The sequence below is a fragment of the Nansenia antarctica genome (assembly GCF_963989245.1).
Source record: "Nansenia antarctica genome assembly, chromosome: 4".
In the NCBI taxonomy this organism is placed as follows: domain Eukaryota; kingdom Metazoa; phylum Chordata; class Actinopteri; order Argentiniformes; family Microstomatidae; genus Nansenia; species Nansenia antarctica.
The window spans coordinates 24,963,415-24,974,118 of NC_137689.1; the positions used below are offsets into that span (position 1 = coordinate 24,963,415).

At 44.2% G+C, this 10,704-nt stretch overlaps 1 protein-coding gene across 1 annotated transcript; it reads left to right on the forward strand.

Moving 5' to 3' along the window:
* Nucleotides 1-8,521: 8,521 nt before the first annotated feature.
* On the forward strand, nucleotides 8,522-10,484 carry LOC308155914 (HLA class II histocompatibility antigen, DQ beta 1 chain-like; the record flags this gene model as incomplete). Its single annotated transcript, XM_080529280.1, has 4 exons — nucleotides 8,522-8,633; nucleotides 9,312-9,593; nucleotides 9,854-9,967; nucleotides 10,453-10,484. The coding sequence occupies 4 exons, from the start codon at nucleotides 8,522-8,524 to the stop codon at nucleotides 10,482-10,484; spliced, it is 540 nt and encodes a 179-aa protein (XP_080385406.1).
* Nucleotides 10,485-10,704: the final 220 nt, after the last annotated feature.

The window sequence follows — 10,704 nt, forward strand, 5'->3', positions numbered from 1 at the left end:
ACAACTGTCAGTGACCCATTATTAGGCTATTCAAGAGACATAGTCCTTTAGCCATCCAGACCTCTGGATATTACGTCTAGGCCTGGGTGAATGATCAACCACAGGCTCTACAGTGTCTCCGTCTGTGGTTGCGGCAGTGTCTGGGAAAGCAGTGAGATGAGAGGCATTCCAAGTCTTTCCATCACTCAGAATGTATGTGCTGTCCCCCACCTTCTTGCTTATGGTGAGAGGATCACTGTACCTTCTGTGACCTTTCATCACATGCAGAGGATTCTTAACCCGCACTTTGTCCCCTTTTTGAAAAGCAGGAGGACGTGCACCACGTTTGGCATCAGTGTAGGCCTTCATCTTGCGCTGTCGTTCACTGACTCTGTGGCGAATGTTCATCGTCGCCGGAGTACACTCAGGAGCAGGAGGTAACAGAGTCAGCTTGGTTCGCATGGGCCGACCGTGGAGCAGTTCAAAAGGAGATGAACCAGTAGTGGCATCAGCAGCAGTAGCAGTAGTAGCATCAGCAGTAGTAGTAGTAGTAGTAGTAGTAGTAGTAGTAGTAGTAGTAGTAGTAGTAGTAGTAGTAGCAGTAGTAGTAGTAGTAGTAGTAGTAGTAGTAGTAGTAGTAGCAGTAGTAGTAGTAGTAGCATCAGCAGCAGTAGCAGTAGTAGTAGTTGCTGGAGCCTCAGCGATGGCCTGTATGCGTACAGTGTCTGGAAGCAGACCATCAGCAGAGACAGTGTGACCCAGGAATGGTAGACTGGGCTCACGGAAACGGCATTTGTCGTTATTAAGCTGCAAGCCAGCAGATTTCAGACGTTGCAGGGTAACTTTAAGAGCCTCGTCATGTGTGTGCCTGTCACTGCCATGTATGATGACATCATCAATGTAGTACTCCACACCCGGCAGGTCAGCGAGAATGATGCTCATCATCTTCTGAAAGGCAGCTGGCGCTGATGCCAGTCCATATGGCACACGGCAGAACCGATACAGTCCATCATGGGTGATGAATGCCGTTAGGTCGCGTGACTCCTCAGCAAGAGGCACCTGGTAGTAGGCGTTAGCCAGGTCAATGGATGAGAAGATGGTGGAGCCTTTCAGGCTGGAAAGGAGCTCATCCATATGAGGCAGTGGAAAGGCGTCAATAATGACCGCCTTATTGGGCTCACGCAGGTCGACACACATCCTTATTTTTCCAGTCTTCTTTTGTATGACGACAATGGGGGACACCCAAGCAGAGGCGTCGACAGGTTCGATCACTCCAGCAGCGAGTAAGCGCTTCAGTTCATCAGAAACTGCGTCTCTGACAGACAGCGGTAGCCGGCGCAGCTTTTGGCGTACCGGTGTGACAGAGGAATCGACCTTCACGCGGTGCACAAAGTTTTCTGCACACCCTACAGCAGCGGGAGCAGATGCAGTAGTGCACTGGAGCACAGGAGTAGGCAGAGATGCAGAGTCATTAGGAGGCACCACTTTGTTGTTTGCAATATGCACACTTAACACAGTCATTAGGTCCCTCCCCATCAGTGAGGTCCCCCTCTCCACAATGAAGAAGGTACCTGGAGCAGTGCGGCCATGGAGAGAAACATCAGCAGACATGCACCCCAGCACTGGAATGCTGGTTTTAGAGTAAGACACCAGCCTGGCAGTCGGTTCAGTAAGTGGAATGTTTTTAAAGTACTGTGCGTAGATGCTCTGTGGCAGTATAGAGACAGATGAACCAGTGTCAACCAGCAATTCCACTTTACTGGACTGTGAGTGTTCTGAAATAATCTCCACAGTGCATGTGATCTTATCACTATTACGTGCAGAATGTTCAGTATATAACACTGTAAATTCAGGGAGATCAACCTCACGTACCTCCTTGGTGTGTGTCTGTGTACTGCGACACACCTTGGCAAAGTGACCCACTCTGTTGCATTGTCTGCATGTAACTGATGCAGCTGGGCAGTTAGTTGCATTAGCTAAATGTCCATCTGATCCACAGCGGTAACATGTTTTCCGCTGTGAAGCCTCCCTAGGCTTTGTACGCTTACCCCACTGTTGTGGAGTGTGCTGCACCGCCTGCACAGATGCAGCCCGCGGCTCACAGAAGGCCTTAGCTTGCTCCGTAGCAGCCTCAATCTGTGTAGCAGTTGTCATGGCTCTTTCCAGTGTAAGTTTATTGTCCATCAAAAGTCTTTCACGGATCCGCGGGTTGTGTAGATGTTCAACTAGCTGATCACGGATCGCCTCATCCGCACGATCGCCATAGTCGCACGTAGCTGCAAGTTCACGTAGTGCAATCACATACTGAAGGACCGTTTCATTCTGCATCTGTACTCTCTTACGGAAAGCATGGCGTTCAGCAACAGTGTTTGTCTTGGGCACAAAGTACTCCTCCAACGCAGTCATTGCAGTGTCGTAATCTGCACCTGTGTTCGGGAGCGAGTAGAAGAGACGCTGTCCCTCGGTGCCCAGGCAGTGTAGTAAGACGGCTCTACGCCGTGCAGCAGGCCAAGCATTACCGCTAGCATTGATGACCAGCAAATAGTTCTCAAAAAATTTCCGCCATGTCTTGAATGGAATGGTGGGCTCACCAGGCGCAGGCAGGAAAAAACAGGGAAACGGCACGTTTACAGCCATTGTAAAAACTAGTAACTCCGATTACTCGTCGCCAATTGTGATGTCCGGACTGGACTTGTAAGTAATAATAGTCGATAGAGAACGTGGTCCATCAAACGCAGGTTTATTCTTTTCAGCATGAGTATAGCAGCAAACTACTCAACATAACTTCTCAGCATGAATCAGTATGGCAGCCACTACCCAGCATACACTTCAACTTCCTCCTTAGTCTAACACGTGATTCCGTCTTAAAGGGCAGGACACAACACTATCCTGTACTATACTAAACCGCATTTCTAGTAACACAATATTACATCACACTAGTATGACACACTAGTCACAGTTGTGTACTATTAAGAATGGGCCGCCAATTTAATGTCAGTTCTACTACATTCAGAGAGTGCTTGTAAAATAAATTAAAACATTTAGGTAATGTAAGCTTAAACGCAAAACATATGCCATTATATGATTTGGCAGATTACAATATTAATCAATAATTCACACAAAAGGAATTTGCTCTGAATGCTCTGAATTTTAATTTTAATTAGCTCTGACTTTCAAGATTGTGTTTTTTGTTGTTTTGTTGTTGTTATTGATCAATATATCAATAAAACGTAATATCAATACAACTATGTGACTTTTGCTTAACTTAACATTTTACAGTTTGTACAGAATCTAATTTTAATCAATATTAATCAATTTCACACCAAGAGAACCAAAGGGGTTAAAAAAAGAACTCTTTCCTTACACTTACACATGGGGCGGCTGTGGTTCAGGAGGTAGAGCGCTATGTAAGTCAGCCCATTTACACTTCACCCTCCTGTAACCTTTTACCTTCTCCTCTGCAGGGACCCTATATTAGTCACAGCACCAATGTGATAGAATTTTAGCAAGTGAATCATCAATCCACCAGTCGAAGCAGGAAGAGTAATCTAGCTCAGGCCCGGGGCCATTGGCAGTCTCAGTGATAGAAGGAAATAGTTTAATTATTTAATTAATTAATTAATTTGTATTAATATATAGACACTGGAGAACAGAGAAACGGTACAAGGGGGGCAGTAGAAGTCATAGGGGACACAGTAAAGTGGAAAAGGGGGTGTCTCAGGAGACGCAGTGCTGGGGGGTAGCACTGCGTCTCCTGAGACACTGGGCTGAAGTTTGGGGGCTGAAGTTTGGGAGTTGACCCTGAAGTTTGGGGGGTCGCCGAGTCGCCGAGCTGACCTGGGGGCGATAGATGACAACAATGTGAAGTTTGACAGGGGAGGAGACAAAAACAGCATGGAATTCGAAGGAGGATATTGACAGATGTGGCAGAGGAAGGACAGGCATACTGGAAGGACAGTATGTGACCACTTAGGCGAGATGAGGAGTCCTGTGCCTCCCCCTCAACCAGAGGGTCTAGGGGAATGAGAAAAGGAGTAGGCGTCAGAGAGGGCTGCTGGTGTAGCTGTGTTTTCAGGTGAGATCCAGGTCTCAGTGAGAGCCAGAAAATGTAAGGCCATGAACGACACATAAGCTGAGATAGCCTAGCAGGTTTACTCAGCATGTGAGCGTGATTCCCTGAGACAGTGTTGCTGTTCCTTGTGGAGAGTTGAGCCTGCCTGTTGGTGATGAGGTGGGTCAGGTAGGGCCACTATAGGATACAGGCTGATTAACAGGTCAGGTAGGGCCACTATAGGATACAGGCTGATTAACAGGTCAGGTATGGCCACTATAGGATACAGGCTGATTAACAGGTCAGGTGGTCACAACAATATCCTGGCAGGGTTAGGGTTATAGTAAGGGCATTTTACCAGATATTTGACCAATCTGCGAAGTAAATCGTTACCAAGAAATTTCTTCACCAATGTGTTTCTAAAGGTGTGTAATAACATGTCCTAAAAGGTTGAAATTCAACTCCTGTGGGAAACCTCATAAAAAAACTGCTCAAAGTTGGGTACCGATAACCGATTTTCGAAAATTCGAAAATGCTTAAATTGGACTTGAGTAACTTTTGAGGGGTCAAACTAGGCATTTTTCATGATTCTGAGTTGATTGCAAGCATGTATTTGTCACCAAGAGCACATCCTGGATGGGGGGTGTTTTGACAAGGCAATCCGTGCCCACCTCCTCATTGATGCAGCCATCTATCAGCACATCATGAAACATGCCTTCACTGAGGAGGAGCTTGGTGAAATGAGGACCTTAATGGAGAAGGTGGCTGATGGTAAGATGGGAGCCCGACACACAGATCCAGTAGTGGCACTGTTTGAACATAGGTTTGAAGAAAACTTCAAAAGACTCGCTGAAGGAGGAAGAACGCCTACACTCTGGGTGCAGTACCACCACATGGTAGATGTGATCAAGACCTTCATCCAAAGTGAGCGGCTTGCAGACCACAAGGGGCACCTGTCCTGCATTGCTACCAGGATGCTGGACATCTTTGCAGCTGCGGGCCATCATCAATATGCCAAAGGTGCACGGCTGTACTGTCAACTTATGAAGGAACTTGAAACGTTGCCTGCTTACAAAGAGACCATAGAAAGTTTCACTGCCCATGGAAACCATGTTGTCCGTTACTCCAGCCATGATTGGTCTGGCACCTGGTGTGACATCTGTATTGAGCAGACATTAATGAAGGCAGCCAAATCAGAAGGTGGACTGAGCAGAGGGAGGATGAGAAACAGTGATTCTGGCCACAAGTGCTGGGTGCTCACCCTCAGTCACTTCTCCAATGTCAACCAGTGCATGGAGGAAGATGTCAAGGAACATGCTCCACCCCACAGAGACCTTGCCAAAACACAGATGAAGCGAGATGCTGAAGCAGTTGAACTTGCCCTCCAATGGTTTGAGGAGAACAACCCATTCGACCATGATCGAGACAAGGAGATGTTTGTATCTTTCTCTACAGGATTCACAAGCACAGGAGATGACCCAGTCAATGCTGAGAGAGCAGCTGAAGTAGGGAGAGAGATGCAGATTAAGCTGGATGGACAGTCAGTGACATCGACCATGGAGGTGAAGTCAAAGGTACAAGCCCTGTCATCACTCAGAAAGATTCCCAAGATCAACGAGAAGAAGATTCACCTTGACTCACTCAAGTTGTTCAACCGACTGATCATTTTTGCCCAACGGGATATGACAGTTGAGACAAGCTTGGAGTATGAGCTGACTCCCGTCCCATTGTCCCTTTTCAGTAACAAAGATCAGAAAATGAACAAGGCGAACAAGGCAGGCTTTTCCAAGACTAGCCTGAAGGAGTTAACTGATCCACTTGAACTCACTAACCAACCCTGCTCCACTTTGGTGGTTGATGGCGGATGGCTTCTCTACATGGTGAGTGACGTGGGAACAAGGTCCGACTCGGCAGGAGATTGGCAACAGTTACCTAAGCTACGTGCAGTGTCTTGGCCGTAACTCTCAAAGGATCATTGTGGTCTTTGATGGCTATAACAGATCGCCAAAAGATCATGACCACATCCGACGTACCAAGAAGTCATGCTGTGACCTCCAGATTCGACCGGATATGATACACTGGACACCAAGAGCGAAGTTCTTGGACAACACTCATAACAAGAGTGAGCTCATTCACCTCCTCTCTTCAACATTCAGAAAAATTCACATCACCGTGGAGCAGAGTGACAATGATGCTGACACTTCGATTGTGAGAGAGGCATTGGCTGCTGCTACAGATGGCTTTGTTGAGGTCAGTAACATTTGTGTAGGTATTTTACTTGCATTAGCTATGACTACTTTAAAAGAAGAGTTTTTACTATTTTTATATATTTTCACATAGTTGAACATGCATTGCATATCTTCTTCTATTTTCAGTTGCGGGCAGAAGACGCAGACGTGCTGGCAATGCTGGTGCACCATAGCTCAAGCACCAACCACCCACTCTTCTTAACCACATCGAAGGGCTCTTATGATGTCAAGAGGATCCGAGAAGCTCTCTCAGATAGAAAGAGACGCTACCTGTTCTTTTGTCACGCCTTCACTGGGTGTGATACGGTTTCTGCTATCGCTGGCCATGGGAAAACAACTCTGTTTGACAGGTAATAATAATAATATTATATCATAATGAAATATTTGTATATTGAAATATCTGAAACAAACCTTGAAGTGCATTCTTTTACAGGTTTTGTGCAGGGGACATCGACGAACATATGGACATCTTCCTTGACATACACGCTACCAAGGATGCAGTGATTCAGGCTGGTACTAGGATCTTCCAGTACATTCACCATGGGCCAGGTACTACTCTGGGTGCAATTCGATGCAACATGTTCTCGGGAAAGGCAGCGGCTGGGCTGATCAAACCAGAAACTCTACCTCCAACAGAGGGTGCAGCTGCACAGCATTCTCTCCGTGCCTACCTACAGACCCGGGACTGGATCCTTCTACAGAGCATGTCTCTGGACCCCAGTGACTATGGATGGACATTAGGTGTTCATGGTTATGAGCCAGTTCCAACCTTAGACCCCATGGCTCCCGACGAGCTACTCCAGTTCACAAGCTGCAATTGTAATGGAGATTGCAGCAACCGGCGATGCAGCTGCAAGAAAAATGCTGTCAAGTGCATCTCAGCATGTGGAGTTTGTAAAGGCATTACATGCAAGAATGGTATTCATGATGTTGTTGAAGAAGACTCAGACATTGACTCCTGAAGCATTTGACCTATGGTGGATCAGTATTTGCTCTGAGTATTATGCAGCTAATTTAAATAAATGTATATGTAAATGGTAAGGGGCGTGGCAGTTTCTCTACCAGGAAGTGGTCTTGGTGACAATTAAATGCTTGCAATCAACTCAGAATCATGAACAATGCCTAGTTTGACCCCTCAAAAGCTACTCAAGTCCAATTTAAGCATTTTCGAATTTTCGAAAATCGGTTATCGGTACCCCAACTTTGAGCAGTTTTTTTATGAGGTTTTTCACAGGAGTTGAATTTCAACCTTTTAGTACATGTTATTACACACCTTTAGAAACACATTGGTGAAGAAAATTTTTGGTAACGATTTACTTCGCAGATTTTCATATGTTTCCCTTACTATTAGTGAGACGGGCTTCACTCAGCATCACTTTGATAAACCTGATGGTATTGGATCAAATAGTGCTGGTGGGTGAACTGTACCGTATACATACTGGCTTACTACTCTCTCAGACAACTTTCAGTGAAAGATACCAGTCCTTACAATGTCTGCCTAGTAACATGTGACTCTTTGTTTCTGGGGTAGTAGATTGGCCTGTTTGTTTGAAGAGTAGCTAAAGTCCTGCTCGGTTTCCTCTTATTGAACACAGTGGCTTGGCAGAGGAACATGTCGATGTCAACTCTCTTACACATTTGCATTGTCCTGGGATTATCCACTCTGAATGGAGCAGGTACGTTCAACTATAACATGATGCTTTTAACTGATTAACTTGAACCGTATAATGTATCTGATACTTGTACAGAATTTTCAGAGAGCCTTACAACAATAGCAGTCTGTAAAATATTACGAGATTTCACTTCTCATTAAAGAATTAAACATTCAGTTTAATCCCATGAAAACAGAGCCCTGTTGGATGCTATAGACAATATGAATGATTTGCATCCGAGCTAGATGGTTCTGATGTGATATTATGCAATCTGGTGATCAGAATTAACCCTAAATAACAGTAATATATTATACTTAATTGAAGAATTATACTTAATAGAAGGCAAATGGGGTATGTTTGTATCCATTATTGTATAACTAGTGAAAACCAGAGCCTTTTTCAGCATTTATTTGTATTGTTTTTCTCTTTTAGATGGATATTATAATAACCGTCTGGTAAGATGTCTGTACAGCTCTCCTGATCTGCATGATATAGAGCTTATAGAGTCTTATATTTTTAATAAGATAGAGTACACCAGATTCAACAGCACTGTGGGCAAGTATGTTGGGTACGGAGATGTTGGTATGAAGATGGCAGGGGACTTTAATAAAGCTCCTTACCTGGCTAGAGTGAAAGCAGAGATGGAGAGGTTCTGCAAGCCTGCCTCTGCTGGTTTCTACAGAGCCATACTGGATAAGTCAGGTGAGCAGCCCTCCTGACCACAGCAGTTTACCATCCCTGACTGACCAGATGTTCATGTTAGTGTGATGTTAATGTGATGTTAGTGTGTTCTTTGTGAATAAGAAAACATTTGTAGAGATTCCTGATGGATATGACGATAGAGCTAATAATAATAATAATAATAATAATAATAATAATAATAATAGGATCAGACATGTTGTTCTTGCTGTGGGAGGTTTTATCTTGAATGATCATGGATACTGTAGCTACAATCATTGAACACGTACATCACTGTTATATTATACTGTTGTTTTCCTCAGGGAAGCATCACAAACAAACATTTCTATTGGCTCATCACAAACAAACATTTCTATTGGCTCATTTTGAATGTACAGAATCTTCAGAGAGCATTACAACAATAGCAGTCTGTAAAATATTATGAGTTTTCACTTCTCATTAAAGAATTAAACATTCAGTTTAATCCCATGAGAACAGAGCCCTGTTGGATGCTACAGACAATATGAATGATTTGCATCCGAGCTCGATGGTTCTGATGTGATACTATACAGTCTGGTGATCAGGACTAACCCTAAATAATAATAAATACATACATATATATGTACAATACTAATAAGTGTTGCTTGCTACTGCAAGCACACTTAATAACAGTAATCTGAGTTACCATTTTCACTCCATCAGTTAAGCCTTATGTCAGACTCAGCTCAGTGGCGCCCCCCAGTGGAAGACACCCTGCCATGCTGATATGCAGTGTCTATGACTTCTACCCGAAACAAATCACTGTGACTTGGACAAGGGACGGACAGGACGTGAAAACAGACGTGACCTCCACTATGGAGCTGGCCGATGGGGACTGGTACTACCAGGTCCACTCCCACCTGGAGTACACGCCCAGATCTGGAGAGAAGATCTCCTGTATGGTGCACCACGCCAGCCTCCGAGACCCCCTGGTGACAGAGTGGAGTAAGTGTTATTACAGGGAGGTTTATTATAGGTGTTATAATGGTGTTTTGGGTGAGGAAGTTATCAGATATGTGAGTTGGGTGTTTTAAAAGTGTTTTAATGTGTGTTTGAGTGGTGAAGGATAAACGAGTATTAGTTTATCAGACACTGAACAGGCCTTGCTGTAGTAACAGGGAACATGCATTATGTTATCTACGTGGTTTATAGAATCTGATTGCTGCTTTTGTGTGAAAAACAAATCCATCATTTCTCTTTGGCAGACCCGTCCCTGCCTGAGTCTGAGAGGAACAAAATCGCGATCGGAGCGTCAGGACTGGTGCTGGGACTGGTGTTAGCGTTAGCAGGGCTGATCTACTACAAGAGGAAAGCCAATGGTGAGGGTCGTCTTGTGATGAAAACAGAGACAATATGCAAACATCCATCTGGTTTTGCATGCTCTATTAACGGTTATCTGTGTAGACACATTAACCATCCATGCTCTATTAATGGTTATCTGTGTAGACACATTAACCATCCATGCTCTATTAAAGGTTATCTGTGGACACATTAACCATCCAAATATAACCATCAACTAGTGGTAATCAAGTTTTACAGTCAACATTCATTCAGAGAAAATATCAAGATTACTAATTCTCCCTCTCCCTCTCTCTCTCTCTCTCTCTCTCTCTCTCTCTCTCTCTCTCTCTCTCTCTCTCTCTCTCTCTCTCTCTCTCTTGTTTATTTCTGTAACAGGACGGATTCTGGTACCATCTACCTAATGTGAGAATCCTGTTCAAATGAATTATTACTTATACTGGTTCATTTGTCAAATATATCATGATGTTCATTCTTGATTGTCAATTGTTTGTTGTGTTTTCAGGCTTGCAGGCACATTGCTGTAACCACTGCTGACAGGTGGACCGACTACAGCTGTCCTAAGATCACAGTAGGCCTGAAATGAGGCCTTGTCATAGAAGCTGATTACAATGCAGAGCTTTACTGAACCAATAGCTGCTGTTGCCTTTAACTTCTCAGTCTATATCAATAGATTCATTATACACTGTGTATTTGTAGAAGTTATATTCCTTTACTTTTTCCACAATTATTATTTTTTTATCTTAAACTTGAATGC